At 38.5% G+C, this 16563-nt stretch overlaps 2 protein-coding genes across 2 annotated transcripts in view; both read right to left on the reverse strand.

The window, feature by feature from the left end:
• The window catches only part of CFI (complement factor I), a 45232-nt gene extending 40905 nt beyond the window's left edge, over positions 1–4327 (reverse strand). The window contains exons 1-2 of the mRNA XM_047092274.1: positions 4319–4327; positions 40–81 (exon numbers count right to left, since the gene is read on the reverse strand). Coding sequence (XP_046948230.1) covers positions 40–81; positions 4319–4327 — 51 coding nt within the window. The remainder of the gene's footprint in view (positions 1–39; positions 82–4318) is intronic.
• LOC124521122 (dual specificity protein phosphatase 18-like) lies at positions 4252–5430 on the reverse strand. Its single transcript, XM_047092276.1, is given in 3 exon segments — positions 4252–4772; positions 4774–5132; positions 5347–5430. Coding segments are annotated over 3 exon segments (744 nt in total). The 3' UTR covers positions 4252–4471.
• Positions 5431–16563: the final 11133 nt, after the last annotated feature.

Here is a 16563-nt window from a genome sequence, read left to right on the forward strand (position 1 = left end):
ATCTCCTATTCACCCCAGTATACAGCTGTATAGCTTTACCTGTGGTTTCTTTGTCCATTGTTCTTGATTTTCATCTGTATCCTACAAACAAAAGAAAAAGAATGATCAACTATGACAAAGCACAGAAAAGGCCACCACTTCCCCCTTCTACTGCTTAAGTAGCTGTGTGTGCTTAGGTAAGTGACTTTACCTTTCTGATTCTGCTCTTCTATCAAATGTGGAAAATAAAAATATCCCCACAGAGCTGTTCTAAGGATCCAATAAAAATAAATACCAGGGAAAACACAAATAAACATTTAAGACCTTATACAAATGCAAATATGATGGTAATTGTAGTAGATTGCAAGTGGCCCCAGTTCTAACCTCCCTTCACCCAAGTCCTTTGTCGTGCTTCTCACTGGGGGCAGGGTGTATTTTCCTAACTCTAGACTCTGGGTCTGGCCCAGAGTAACTTGCTTTTGTTTAACAGGAAGTCAGCAGATGTGTTACAACAGATTGGAAACTTTTTGTCCGGTTGGGTTTGTCCTTTGCTTCTTTGCCATAGCTATGAGAAGAACATGGCCAGACTAGCAAAGAAGAACCACTCTAGTTGAGCTCAGCTTAGATCAGTTGATTGCCAACCAACATGCAGACTAGCATACTAAGTAAAGTTTTATGCCACTGAGATTTTGTGGTGATTTTATTATTATGGCATTAAGTAACTGGTACAATAATCATTTTCCTGGAAAGCATTGAGGTTAAAAATGGAAAAGCTTCAAAAACAGTAACCAATATAGAATTTTGTCTTTCTTCCAGAAGTAAATAAACAGCTTATATCCTGAAATTATCAAATATATGAGAAGTCTTTCCACTGGAAGAGTTTTAAGACCCCTATAGTTTTAGTTCCTTCTCATCGTGCTTTCCACTAGCAATTTTCTTCCTACAATTGTTTTCTCTCCTTGGATCTGCCTATCTTGTATCATACCTGTTTCTGATACAAAGCCATGCTCTGACACCCAACAACCAGATCCTTAACTATAGCCATTCTATACAGATAAAAAAGTAACGTTTCTCTATTTATAAATAATGATGAATTGTTTAATTCACATAAAGAATTTGAATTTTATTATTTTTTGTTCTTATTTGTTTTTTTATTAAAGTTTTTAAATTTACATCCAAGTTAGTTAGCATATGGTGCCACAATGATTCCATGGGTAGATTCCTTAATACCCCGTACCCATTTAGCCCATCCCCCCTCCCAAAACCCCTCCAGTAACCCTCTGTTCTCCATATTTAAGAGTCTCTTATGTTTTTGTCCCCCTCCCTGTTTTTATATTATTTTTGCTTCCCTTCCCTTGTGTTCATCTGCTCTGTGTCTTAATGTCCTCATATGAGTGAAGTCATATGATATTTGTCTTACTCTGACTGACTAATTTTGCTTAGCATAATACCCTCCAGTTCCATCCATGTAGTTGCAAATGGCAAGATTTCATTCTTTTTGATTGCTGAGTAATACTCCATTGTATATGTATACCACATCTTCTTTATCCATTCATCCACCAATGGACATTTGGGCTCTTTCCATACTTTGGCTATTGTTGATAGTGCTGCTATAAACATTGGGATGCATGTGTCCCTTCGAAACACCATACCTGTATCCCTTGGATAAATACCTAGTAGTGCAATTGCTGGGTCGTAGGGTAGTTCTATTTTTAATTTTTTGAGGAACTTCCATACTGTTTTCCAGAGTGGCTGCACCAGTTTGCATTCCCACCAGCAGTGAAAAGAGATCCTCTTTCTCCGCATCCTTGCCAACATCTGTTGTTGCCTGAGTTAACGTTAGCCATTCTGACAGGTGTGAGGTGGTATCTCATTGTGGTTTTGATTTGTATTTCCCTGATGAGTGACGTGGAACATTTTTTCATGGCCATCTGGATGTTATTGGAAATGGTAGGAAAATGGTTATATGATGTGTGCAGGTACGCTGGGCACTTATACCCTATTCTCCTTAAAAAATTGGAAATATTACTTTGGGTCAATTCCATTATTTTTGCCTCAGAAATTAAAAAAAAATCATTGGCCTTGTTTCTTGGTCTTGTTTTTTATTATGAAGGTAAGATGGCTGAAATGTTGTTGTTTTCATTTTTTTTTAACATTTGTAGCAGTTTTATTCAAAATCACCCCAAACTGGAAACAACCCAAATATCCTTCAATGGGTGAAAGTTAAAACAAACTGTGGTACATCTGCACATTGGAACACTACTTAGCTATGAAAAACAACCTGAATGAATCTCAAAGACATACTGAAAGAAGCCAGTCTCCAGAGATTACATCCTGTATGATGCTATGGATGTGACATTCCAGAACAGGAAATCTTCAGGAATGGAGAACAGATTGGTGTGTGCCAGAGGCTTGGGTGGAGCAAAGGTTTGACAACAAAGAGGTGGCATCAGAGAATTTTTTGGGTGATGGAACTGCTGTGTTCTAACTGCAGAGGTAGTTACACAAATGTGTTAAAACAGAACTGCACATACAAAAAAGTTGATTTTATGGTATATTAATTCAAAGTTTTTAAAAATGAAGATAAAACATGTCCCAATCAAATTCTTTTTAAAAAGGCTATAGAAGAAATTTTCCACCTGGGTTTCTTCCAGAAAGTCTGCTGTGTGCGGGCTCTGCCACACCAGCCCTGGTGTTTGTGGGTCTGTTTATTCGCCTGTAAAACAAGAAGTCAGGGGCGCCTGGGTGGCGCAGTTGGTTAAGCGTCCGACTTCAGCCAGGTCACGATCTCGCGGTCCGTGAGTTCGAGCCCCGCGTCGGGCTCTGGGCTGATGGCTCAGAGCCTGGAGCCTGTTTCCGATTCTGTGTCTCCCTCTCTCTCTGCCCCTCCCCCGTTCACGCTCTGTCTCTCTCTGTCCCAAAAATAAATAAATGTTGAAAAAAAAAAAAAAAACAAGAAGTCAGTCTACAGCAGTGACTTTCCTTCTTCCCCACACTCTAAAATTGTACCCTTGGGCAAGCCCGTCATGGAAGTTGGGGTGGGGTTAGTTTGGAAGAAGGCATTTGGCTTCCACTGGTGGACCCACAGAGAAGTTGTGCTTTTGTCTGTCTCCTATATTGTTCATTTGAAAACCTCTGGATTAGAATCGCTGGTCTTGAGTCAGATCCTCAGGTCCTTGGGAGGTTTGAACCATCTTGGATTTCAGGGTCTATAGGTTGGGCCCACTCATTTGTCCTTTTGGCATGTGCCCTCATAGACCCAGGTGGTTAGCCAGACCAGGGCACTGGCTTTAGTGGTAAGCAATCTAAACAAGGCCTTTGTGGGGAATCTGGAAGAGTGCTCCTTGCTTTAGGACCCCCAGGGCACACATGGATTAAATGCAATGGGAACTCTGAAAAGGCTAAGAAGCTAGGCCTCTCCTGAAGTAGGGTGTGAAGGGACTTAAACCTTTTTTTTTTTTTTCCCACACAGGAGGACCTTTTTGGAAGAGCATTTTGTAAACAGTAAAGGGTTATGCAAAGATGGGGGAATTGTGAGGATGACCGTGCTAACCGGGACCAGCAGGGCCAAAGCATCATTCATGCCTAGAGTTGCTACCATAAGCCCTGACCGTGTGTCAGTCACCATGTTAAGGAATTGCTGAATCTTCATGACAATGCTGTGAGAAAAGGGCTGTCATTGCTTGGACAGATGAGAAAGCTGAGGCTCCAAGAGGTCCCAGATCATATGGGGAGGAGGTGACAAGGCTAGGTTCCAGTCTGCAGCTCTGGCCTTCCAAATCAAGACCTACAAGAGGAAACCCTGAAGCCTGATGCCAGGCCTTCTCTCCACGTGTGCCTCTAAGAAGGAAACTAATGCCACCTTCAAAGGCTGGCGGGGGACTGCCATGGGTACTCTGAGACCTTGCCACCTACAATAGCACTCAAAAATTTTTTTTCGTACATTTTATACAATGGAATGCTTTCTTTGAAAACTATGTCATGTGTAAATCCAACCCAGAAAACCAGAGTTGGGTCCCTGTGGCTGAAGGTAGAAGCAGGGTTGGCCTGGGCCCCCAGGGCTCCCAGAGCACCACCTGAAGGCCACTTATCTAGTAGGTTGGCACTGACTATGAGTGGCACAGGAGGCGCCATGATGCTTAAGGCTCTGGCTTTGGGTTTGAAAGAGTGAAGTGGAATGGTGGCTGACTTGTTTGTGGGTTGGTCGGTCTGTGGGAGAGCAGCAGGGTTCCAAGCTTGCCATATGCTTTAGGCACTGGTCCATTTGACCTGGGCACTTGCCTCTCTCTCCCATCTGGCCAGCAGCCATGACCTGTCAGTCACAGGGTAGGAAACTTACCTGCACCATCGTACAGTTAGTGAATTTAATCTTTGAAGATATGGATAATAAGGTTAAAAGCTACAGCACCTTTCCTTTTTTTTTCTGGTCCTTATAAAAGGCATCATCTGTTTTTTCTGTAACAACAGTAGAACGTTTAAGTTCAGATCTCGGTCAACAGCAGATCTGCACCTTTGACCTGGGCACAGAGGCTGGTGAGATGGCTCCAAGTGGAATCATCAAACGGACCCCCTTCTGGTAGATGTCAGGGATCACTCCCATAGGGGAGCTGACCATGTGCACGGAGTTCTTGCCAAACAGCTGGAACTCATAGTGGATGAGCTGCTCCCAAAAGCCATTGTTGGGCCGGATGATGGGCCGGCATGACTTGGTCCACGTGTGGGCGTCCAGCAGGGACATGGCATGGTACTTCATGAGGTAGGCAAGGCAGAGGGCAGCTGAGCGGCTCACGCCAACAGCGCAGCAGCGTGCGGCCCTGCTTCATCGCCACACTGTGGATGTGGTCAGCAGTGGGGTCAAAGAAGTCACAGAGACGTGAGATGGGTGCGTCAGCCACCGGCACCTGTACATACTGGATGTCCTCATACAAAGTGTTCACCACTTCTACCGGGACGTTGATGACCGTGGTGATCCGGTTGCTGGAGACCATGAGCTTGTTGTTGGCAGCCACCCCATTGCTGATGTATAGGCTGCTGGTGATCTGTGAGAGGCCGCTGACCGATGGCTGCTGGAACCGAACCGGAAAGGTACGCGGGGTGCTGTCATCAGGCCAACGGGTCAGCGGCCAGTGAAGCACAAAGGCTGCATCTTTCTGCTAGGCTGTGCCATGGGAAACTTTCTCTCGTGGGCGAGAGAGCAGGTTCGTTCAGGAAGCAACCTTGCCCGAAGCCGGCGAGGGTCTCGGGGAGAGAGAAGACCGGTCGCCACCATCCGGGAGCCATAATCCCGGGCCGCCCCACGCTCTGGTTTCCATAGCAATGGTCCTTCCTCGCGGTGAGGGATCCTCAGGGCCAGGTCTTCGGAGAAACCCCGGCCTCCTCTCCGCTCTCTGGAGCTGTCCCGCCCGCCCTCGCCAGGTTACCCGCCCCGCGATGACGCCGGGGCCACATCATTTTTAGCGGAGAGGTAGTGTCTGCTCAGCTCTCTGCAGTCCGCTGAGTCTCCTGTTGTTTCCATTTTTAATTAATTTTTTAAAAATAGGAAGCACAAATGAATATTACAAAAAGGTTCAAAAGAGTGCCTGTAAAACGTATGTTTCCTTTTTATCCATTCAACCTACCCAGGCCCACCTCAGAGTCATTCATTTAATAGCTCTTCGTGGGGCACCTGGGTGGCTCAGTTGGTTAATCATCCAACTCTGGGTTTTTGCTCAGGTCATGATCTTGGGATTTCCTGAGTTCAAGCCCCCCACCCCACCCCCATTGGGCTCTGTGCTGACAGTGCAGAGCCTACCTGGGATTCTCTCTCTCCTTCTTTCTCTCTGCCCCTCCCCTATTCATGCGATCTCTGTATCTCTCAAAATAAATAAATAAACTTAAAAAAGTTCTTTGTGAATCTTTCCACACATGAGCCCATATTTTACTTTCTAACTCTGTCCCCTAATACCAATGTAATTTGTAACCAGTGGCCTTGTAAGTAGCCCCTGGAAGGGAATACAGATGGTTTCTAACGTTTTGTTATTATAACCAATGTGGTAATAATCTTTATATGATACACATTATTTCCCACATATACTAAGTATATCTGTCGATAGTTACCTGGGAGTGAAATTGCTGAATCAATTAAAAAAAGTCTTTTTAATGTTTTAATTTTTTTAATGTTTATTTATTTTTGAGAGACAGAGAAAGAGAGAGAGAGAGCGAGCATGAGTGGGGGAGGGACAGAGAGAGAGGGAGACTCAGAATCCAAAGCAGGCTCCAGGCTCTGAGCTGTCAGCACAGAGCTGGCCTGATGCAGGGCTCAGACTCACAAACTGAGAGATCATGACCTGAGCCAAAGTCAGAAGCCTAACTGGCTGAGCCACCCAGCTTCCTCAGCAGTCTTAATTTTGGAAGGTATTGCCTAATTTCTCTCTATACAGGTTGTCATTTGCATTCCCACCATTAATATATGACAGTGTCTATTATCCATAATCTTGATTACATACATATACCTTACTAAACTTTTATCTTTGCCAATTTGGTACAGAAAAATGTTATCAGAGTACAGTTTTATTTGCATTTTTTCCCTCAGTGAGACTGAACATCTTTCAATATGCTCAAACTTGAGAGGTTTTTATTTCTTTCTTCTTGCACTAACCATATATTTTCCTGATGTATACTGGTTTTTTTTCTTGTTTGTTTTTCTATAGGAACTCTATATGTTAAAGAAACCAGCACTTTGTCTGGAATAGGAGTTGCAAAAAATTGTTTGTCTATTGAAAAATGGCAAGCCTAGTACATTTGACACATAGAACAGATACTTTTTAAACACTACCCCCTACACAATAAAATTATTTTCAGTGAAAATCATGAAAAAATGAACAATAAATTATGCAGAAAAACGTAAACAGTAAACATTTTCTTTCATTGAAATTCATACATGCTTACAAAAAAAATAAGAGTAAAAAATACTGCAAAGTAAAGGAAAAAAATAAATATTTTTGAGTACGTTAATTTATTTAATGAAAAAGGAAAAAGTTATACCTATACCTGTAATAGTAATAAATAATATTGCCATTTAATAGCAGTTAAATACATCGACAATAAGAATGAATTTCATTTTATTTATTTTTAAAGCTTATTCATTTATTATTTCTGAGAGACAGAAAAAGAGAGTGTGCACACGCACACACACACTCAAGCAGGGAGGGTCAGAGAGAGAGAGGGAGAGACAGAATCTGAAGCAGGCTCCAGGCTCTTAGCTGTCAGCACAAAGCCTGATGCAGGGCTCAAACTCACAGACCACAAGATGATGACCTGAGTCAAAGTCAGATACCTATCTGTCTGAGCCACCAAACACCATTTTATTTTTAAAAAATTTTATTTATGTATTTATTTTTTAATAGGCTCCATGTTTACCACAGAGCCTGATGCAGGGCTTGAACCCATGACCCAGGGATCATGACATGAGCTGAAATCTAGAGTCAGATGCTCAATTGACTGAGCCACCCAGGAGCCCCAGAATAAATTTCATTTCAAAGATATTATTCAGGGCTCCTAGGTGGGTCAGTCCATTAAGTGTCCAACTCTTGATTTTGGCTCAGGTCATGATCTCACAGTTGGTAAGTTTGAGCCCCGCTTCCAGCTCTGTGCTGGCAGTGCAGAGCCTGCTTGAGATTCTCTCGCTCACTCTCTGTCCCTCCTCTGCTCTCTCTCTTCTTATTTCAGAAGAAATAAACTTTAAAGATATTATTCAAATTTGGTAAAATATGTCTTTTTGTACTATTGTTTGCACTTGGCAAACAAAAATATTTCACCTTTCAGTCTGCACCAGTTTACTATTTTACACTTTATATTATTAAAAAATGTTTCTTTATGTATTTTGAGAGAGAGGAAGAGCAGAGGAAGGGGAGAGAGGAGAGAATCCCAAGCAGGCTCCATGCTCTCAGTGCTGAGCCCCACACAGAGCTTGAACCCATGAACTGTGAGTTCATGTCCTGAGCTGAAATCAAGAATTGGACACTCAACAAACTGAGCCACACAGGTGCCCCACTATTTTATGCTTTAAAAACAAAAGTTCCAGGGGCACCTGGATGACTCAGTTGGTCATGGGATCGAGCCCTATGTTAGGCTCTGTGCTGAGTGTGGAGCATGCTTGAGATTCTCTCCCTCCCTCTGCCCCTCGCCCACCTCTCTCTCTTTCTGGAAAAACAAAACACACACACACACAAATTCCAAATGGCAATTAGAATGACAAAACTGAAAACTCAACTTTTGTTTCTTCATCCTTACAATTCATTGTTACAACACTGTTTATTTTGAATCTATTTACATTCAAAAAAATGTGATAACACAGAGTTTGGAGACAGGAACTGTACCCGAAATGAGCTTGAACAATTCTAATGTATAATGTATATGAGACTGCCTCTATCAGAGCTGAACTGAGAGTTGACTGATTTAACTTACACTTTATAATACAATGTCTATTAAAGGATACGTTTTGAAAAATATGCGTATTTGAAGTTAACATTTGCAATTTAAAAACTCAGTCTCAGGGGCGCCTGGGTGGCGCAGTCGGTTAAGCGTCCGACTTCAGCCAGGTCACGATCTCACGGTCCGTGAGTTCGAGCCCCTCGTCAGGCTCTGGGCTGATGGCTCGGAGCCTGGAGCCTGTTTCCGATTCTGTGTCTCCCTCTCTCTCTGCCCCTCCCCCGTTCATGCTCTGTCTCTCTCTGTCCCAAAAATAAATAAACGTTGAAAAAAAAATTAAAAAAAAAAAAAAACAAAAAAAACCTCAGTCTCAGTAATCCTGGCAATTGCTAACTGTGCTAATATAGGAGTCACTAGCCAAATGTGGCTATGTAAATTAAAATTAATTAAAATTAAATTAAATGGGAATTCTTCTGTTTCCAGTCAAGATTAAATAATAGGGACCAGATTGACCCTTCTGCCTAAAGCAATCAGGAAATGGACAAAATACAGAAAGCAATGATTTTCAAGATACTAAACATCAGGCAAAGAAGGGTAGCGATCCCTGAGAGAGGTGGACTCTACTGACATAATTCTATACCTAGCAAAAATATCGTTAAAAATTTTAAGGCAAATAACAACCTCTTCAGACACAAAAGCTGAAAGAATTAATCACTAGCATACCCACCTTATAAGAAAAGTTAAAAAAAAAAGTCCTTTAAGCAGAAGGAAAATTATGCTGGATGGAAATCTGGATCTACACAAATGAACGAAGAATACTGGCAATCTCTGGGCATATTTGATATGAGGGAGAGGTCAGTGAAGAAAGCAGCTTTTTTCTCTTCTTTGTACCTTTTTTGTGGTATCTTTGACTTTGTTATCAGGGTAATGTTGGACTCAGAATTAATTAGTAAGTATTCACTCCTTTTCTCTTTTGGGGTTAGAGTTTGAGATGAATTAGTGTTAATTCTTCTTTATTTTTTTTAAGCCACCAAGTTTTATTATTTTTTATAATTGATTCCAATAATTTTATTAGCATTTTTATTATTTTTTAAAAATAATTTTTCAAGTTAGCTAATTCTTCTATAAATGTTTAGTAGAATTTATCAGTGAAACCATCTGATACTGGACCTTTCTTTGATGAGATTTTTTTTAAATTACTGATTCAATCTCTTGTTATATGTCTGTTCAGATTTACTATTTTTTCTTGAGTCAGTTTTGGTAATGTGTGTGTTTCTAGGAATCTGTACACTCATTTAGGTTATCTACTTTGTTGGCATATGATTGTTCATAGTACCCTCTTATCATTCTTTTGATTTCTGTAAGGTCAGCAGTAATGTCCCCACTTTCTGATTTTATTTGAATCTTCCTTTTTTCCGTCAGTCTAGCTAAGGTTTGTCAATTTAGCTGATCTTTTCAAAGATCTATTAATTCTATTATCTTACTATACTTTATTTTTTCTATCCATATTCTTTTTTTTTTTTTTTTAGAGGCTAAACAACATACTACTAAATAACCAATGGGTCAATGAAGAAATCAAATAGGAAATAAAAAAATACATGGAGACAAATGAACATGAAAACACAATGGCCCAAAATATTTGGGATGCAACAAAAGTGGTTCTAAGAGGAAAATTTATAGCAATACAGACCTACCTCAGGAAATAAGAAAAATCTCAAATAAACAATCTAACCCTATACCTAAAGGAACCAGGAAAGGAACAAAGCCCAAAGTTAGTGGAAGGAAGGAAATAATAAAGGTCAGAGCAGAAACAAATGAAATAGAGACTAAAAAAACAAAAACAAAATCAATAAAACCAAGAGTCGGTTCTTTGTGAAACAAAATTGATAAACCTTTAGCCAGACTTACCAAGAAAAACAGAAGACAGAAATAAATAAAATCAGATGAGAGAGAAGTAAAAACTGACACTATAGAAATACAAAGCATTTGACAAAATTCAATATCTGTTCATGATAAAAACTCTCCATTCTAATCTGTACTATTTCTTTCCTTCTCCTAGCTGTGGTTTTAGATTACTCTTCTGGTTCTTTAAGGTGTAAGGTTAGGTGTTTGATTATGGATCTTTGTTCTTTTTTAATGTAGGTATTTACTGCGAGACTGCATTTGCCACTTCTCATATGTTTTGGTATGTTGTATTTCTGTCTTTATCTACAAGTATTTTCTAATTTGTGATTTCTTTGACTACTGGTTGTTTAAGAGTATATTACTTTATTTCCACCTATTTGTGGATTTTCCAGTTTTCCTTCCGTTACTGATTTCTAGCTTTATTCCATTATTTTTAGAGGAACAATTTCTTATGATTTCAGTATTTTTGAATTTATTGAGACATGTTCTGTGGCCTAACATATGGTTCTATTCTGGAGAATGTTTTATGTACACTTGAGAAAAATGTGTATTCTGCTTTTGGTGGGTGTGGTGCTCTATATGTCTGGTTCTTAGGTCAGGATGATTTATAGTGCTGTTAAAATCCTCTATTTTCTTATTAATCTTGTCTAGGTTTTCTATCCATTATGGAAAGTGGGATCTAGAAGTCTCCAATTATTATTATAGAATTCTCTTCTTCCCTTGAATTATGTCATTGTCTCATGTATTTTGGGCTCTACTGTTTGGTATGTTTATGTTTACAATTATTAAATATTTTAACTGAACTGTCTCTTTTATCAATATCTAAATGTTCTTCTTTGTCTCTTGTAACAAGACAAAATTAAGGTCAATTTTTTTCTGATATTAGTGTGGTTGCTTCTAGTTCTCTTTTGGTTACTCTTTGCATTAACATAGCTTTCCACCCTTTCACTTACAATCTATTTATGTCTTTGGATATACAGTGAGTCTCTTGTAGACAGCATATAGTTGGATCATGGTTAGTTTTCTAAAAAATAAATTCTGCCAATCTCTGCCTTTCATTGGAGAATTTAACACACTTACATTTAAATTGTTAAGGAAGGCCTCACTTCTGCCATTTTTGTGATTTTCTTCTCTATGTATTCTACCTTTGTTGTTCTTTATTTCTTCCATTACTGACTTCTTTTGAGTTTAGCTGATTTTTCTGTAGTGAATTGTTTTGGTTTTCTTATCATTTCCTTTTCTGTATCTTTTTAACTTTTTTTTTTGTGGTTGCCATGGAGATTATACTTAACATCTTAAATATATAGCAATCTAATTTGAATTGATACCAACTTAGCTTCAAGGGCATATAAAAACTCTGCTGTTATACAGTTCCATCCTCTCTTTATGTTGTTATGGTCACACATTACATCTTTATGCATTGTATGCCCATTAACATAGATTTATAATTATTTTTATATATTCTTCTTTTTTTTTTTAATTTTTTTTTAACGTTTATTTATTTTTGAGACAGAGAGAGACAGAGCATGAACGGGGGAGGGTCAGAGAGAGAGGGAGACACAGAATCTGAAACAGGCTCCAGGCTCTGAGCAGTCAGCACAGAGCCCGACGCGGGGCTCAAACTCACGGACCGTGAGATCGTGACCTGAGCTGAAGTCGGACGCTCAACCGACTGAGCCACCCAGGTGCCCCAGTTATATATATTCTTCTTTTAAATAATGTGAAGTAAAAAGAAGACTTACAAATCAAAAATAAAATTACACTTGCTTTTGTATTTACCTATATAGTTATCTTTATTGAAGTTCTTTATTTCTTTATATGACTCCAAGTTATTGTCTAATGTATTTCTGTTCAGCCTGAAGGACCCTTTTTCTTGTAGTGAATTTCTTGTATAGTAGAAATTAATTCCATCAGCTTTTGTTTATCTGAAAGTATCTTAATTTCCCCTTTATTTTTAAAGGATAGTTTTGTTCAATATAGAATTCTTGGTTGACACCAAAGAAGACATACAGATGACCAACAGACACATGAAAAAATACTCGACATCACTCATCATCAGGGAAATACAAATCAAAACTACAATGAGATACCTACCATCTCATACCTGTCAGAAGGGATAAAATTAACAACTCAGGAAACAACAGATGTTGGTGAGGATGTAGAGAAAGGGGAACCCTCTTACACTGTTGATAGGAATGCAAATTGTTTTACACTCTGGAAAACAGTATGCAGGTTCCTCAAAAAGTTAAAAGTAGAACTATCCTACGACCCAGCAATTGCACTACTGGGTATTTATCCAAAGAATACAAAAACATTGATTCAAATGGGCACACGCACCCTAATGTTTATAGTAGCACTACCAATCATAGCCAAATTATGGAAAGAGCCCAAATGTCCATTGACTGATGAATGGATATAGAAGATGTGGTGTGTATATAGATAGATAGATGTATATATCAGCATAGGAATATATACATTCATATATATATATATATTACTCAGCCATCAAAAAGAATGAAATGTTACCATTTGCAATGACAGGGATGGAACTAGAGTATATTATGCTAATTAAAATAAGTCAGTCAGAAAAAGGCAAATACCATATGATTTTACTCACATGTGAAATTTAAGAAACAAAACACATGAACATAAGGGAAGGGAAGAAAAAGTAAGATAAAAACAGAGAGGGAGTAAAACCATAAGAGACTCTTAACTATAGAGAACAAACTGACGGTTGCTAGAGGGAGGTGGGTGGGGGGAATGGGGTGAGTGGGTGATGGGCATCAAGGAGGGCACTTGTTGCGATGAGCACTGGATGTAAGTGTAAATGATGAATCACTAAATTCCACTCCTGAAACCAATACTACATTATATGGTAACTAACTTGAATTTAAATAACAATTTGGAAGAAAAAAAAAAATCCCTGTACAGGGTTTTGATATAAAAGGGGAGTGGGGCTTTTTATTCCTTAGAAAGAAATCTGGTCCCAGTTTTTAAAATAACAAAAATTTCTTTCTCCCAGATGTACATTTTAAAACTTCTTTCAACACATTTATGTTGTTTCTATGGTAACTTCCATTTAAAAATGGTTATCTCTTAGCATTCCATTATCTTTCATAAACTAATATTTTAAGAAGTTCTGAAATTTTCACAAATATGACAATTCCTCTCAAAATGCTGTTTTTTTTTAAAGGAAAGAAGGAAACTTTATTATTGGATGATTATTCAGTAAAAGAAGCTCTTTCCCTTTCTGTAAGTGAAAAATACTATTTTGTTTTGTTTTTTTTGTTTTTGTTCCTGGAGTCAAAAATGTGGCTGAAATATTTTCTCAAAAATATATTTTTCTTTATTCTAAAGTAACACACATTTACTTGGTATTTAAAAAAATGAATAATTGAATAAAACAGAATTAATGAATTCTTAAAATTCATAATAAATGTATAAGACAGAAAATAAAAATCACCAGTAATCTCATTACTTGGAAATACCAACTGTTATCTATTTGATATATACCCTCCAGAAACTTTTAAATTGCAATTTATTTCAGCAGCTACATGTGTTTATTTGTATGTGTGTGTACACATACACACAGATACATATATGTGTATATATTTTCTTCTGTAACAAAAATAAGATTTCAGTAAGGGCTTTTTTTCAATAAATATAAAATGCATCATTTTAATGGCTACATGATAGTTCATTTATAGATGTGCATTCATTTAATCAATTTCTTATCAATGAACACTTAATTTCCGGTTGTTCTCTATTACAAACATTTCATACATATTTTAGAAGTTACAAGAAACCTAAAGTATGTAAGGCTGGTCTTAGGTAGTTTTCTTTAAATATTTGCTTCTCTAAACTGGTATAAGACAAAACAATTTTTGTAATTCAATCCTGTTCCAAAATGCTTTGATCAGTAAAGTAGGCAATCATCAGTTAATTGTCTAAAGTATCTTAAACGTATCTAACCTTAATAGATGACCTTCTAACCTGGCTACAGTCTGTCATATCATTTTTAACTGCCCAAGTTCCCTACAAAGTCTCCACTCTAATCAAATGGATTTATTCATCTGGAGGAGACTAGTGCTTGGCTATCCTGCTAGCCTAGCACTTGCTGCTTTTCCCGGGTGAAAAGGGTGGAAATCACTCTTTCTCTTCACTGATCAAATCTAATCCAGAATTATGAATCCAGCTCATATCCCACTTGGTCCATAAACCCTTCCTGACCTCTTAGCAGGAAAGGATTTTCCCTCTCATTAAAGTCCCTTGGCACATGATATTTGTAACACTTATGGCAATTAAATGTCTTGAAACAGTTCCTTCTGTTTCAAGTGTTAAATAACAGTTCAAGTATTATTTAAATCTTGCTTATTATTTCCTCATTGTCATTTTTAAACCATCTTTCTACAACTGTACCAATGGGCTATTGAAGGAAGAGACCAGACATGCTATTTGCCCAGAACTATACCTTACATGTGGAAGGAGTTTGGTAAATATTTATTGATTTAATATGATTACTGTAAATTACAGATCTATATTAGTAAAGTTCTCATTCAGTTCAATTTCTATGCACAGATAAGAGCACATGAAGAAAGCAATTTCTTAAAGCTCTTTCATCAAGATATTAACATAAAATCTTTGTTACTGACTATATACTGCATAGTTGGTATCTGAACTATGTAATCTGTAAGTCAATAATATCTCTAAGATTTTTCTTACATCTTTATAATACTTAAAATATCTACTTAAAATAGCTTATCTACTAAATATTGAGTTACTTACCTTGCAAAAACTTTTGTAGAAGCACAAAAATAACAAAATAACATGAGCAAGCTTCATGTTGGAGGCTTTCAGGGTCTCTTCTCTACCCTGGATAGTCTTTTGAAATTTAATTTTTAACCTCTGAAAAAATATTTAAAAAGAGCAAGCCTCCTAAAGAGCTTTGTACTTTTGAACTCAGGGAATTTGGCTAAAATCCAAAGAGCTTTACCGTAACTGAAATCAAAAAAATTCTTCTCAGTAAACAGCTGAGGGAGGTGACCAATAGAAACTATGTTTCCTGTTGAGGAAACTGATTTCCCCACCTTGTTACTAGACAATGCCTCAATTCTGTTTTAGAGGGAAGACAGAAACTACATTGGAAGAAAATTTCTTATGTTTTTGGTAAAATAAAATTACAGTGTTTTTCCTTAAGGCTGAAGACTAGGAGAGAAGTAAAAGTATATCACATTGAAAGCTATGATGAATACATTAAAAATCCTCAACAAAACAGTTCCTTTGCCATGCACTAGTTATGCTATGATCAAATTATATTCTCTGAGCATAGAAAACTTTTAAAAACAAGTATTCTTGCCCCAGCACCAACTATAGTGCAGGATTCCTTTCTATTTGTGAAATAAACGTTAGGGTTCTCCTGAACCAGACATGAGACAGAGGTTGAGGTACAAAGATGCTTATTAGTAATTAACTCCTGTGAAAGGAAGAGAGGAGAAACAGGAGTGAGCAGAGAGAAAAGTCGGACTGCAATGCAGTTTCAACAAAGCCTTGGTCAACTCATGGAGAGCTCTGGAGTGATTGTGGCACTGTCTCTGGGTCAGGTGGAAATGGCTAGACCATTAAACCCTGCCTTGCTCAGTCGTCTGGTGTGGGCTGTCCAGGAAAGCCATCCCCTTAGGTGAGGCAGTTCTCTGCAGTTGAGGCAGACCCTGAAGGATCTGACATTTAGTTGTCATCAGAAGTGTCTGCTGATCACACTCGTCGCAGCTAGGCAGCAAAGCCTTCTATGAAGTGGTATCTAGAAAACTCATCTCCCTGTCTTTCAGAGTCCACCATTTTGCACCCTTAGTTACCATATATGCTCCAAGAGTAGCTTCTTCAAAAGCATAGTAAGCCTTTCATCCTGAGGGAAAATTTAGAAGAGGGAGGTGGTCAGAAAAGCTACAGCCTGGCCCTGATCTTGAGGCTGCAGTTGATGATACTTCACCTTCTGTCTCTTTCCTATCCTTTCTAGATTCCCTTCACTCTGAGCTTCTACCTCTGCCAGCCTCCGTTGTTTACCTAATGTCATGACTCACAAACTTCCTGGAGTGTTCTGGGCCCCTGGTTGCCATCTCCTTCTCAGACCATAGTTGCTGTTTCTATCCTTTTACTGTCATAAGAGGCACCCAAGTAGCTCATGTGGTTCCATACATATTCCTCCCTTCCCTCATTGTATACCAGACAGTTACCTCTGTCAACATAGTGACTTCTTGTGTCTTGTCCCTAGAC

Source organism: Lynx rufus, unplaced genomic scaffold, assembly GCF_022079265.1.
Source record: "Lynx rufus isolate CCGP_SWC_20201006 ecotype Redwood Valley unplaced genomic scaffold, mLynRuf1.p SCAF_3, whole genome shotgun sequence".
Lineage (NCBI taxonomy): Eukaryota > Metazoa > Chordata > Mammalia > Carnivora > Felidae > Lynx > Lynx rufus.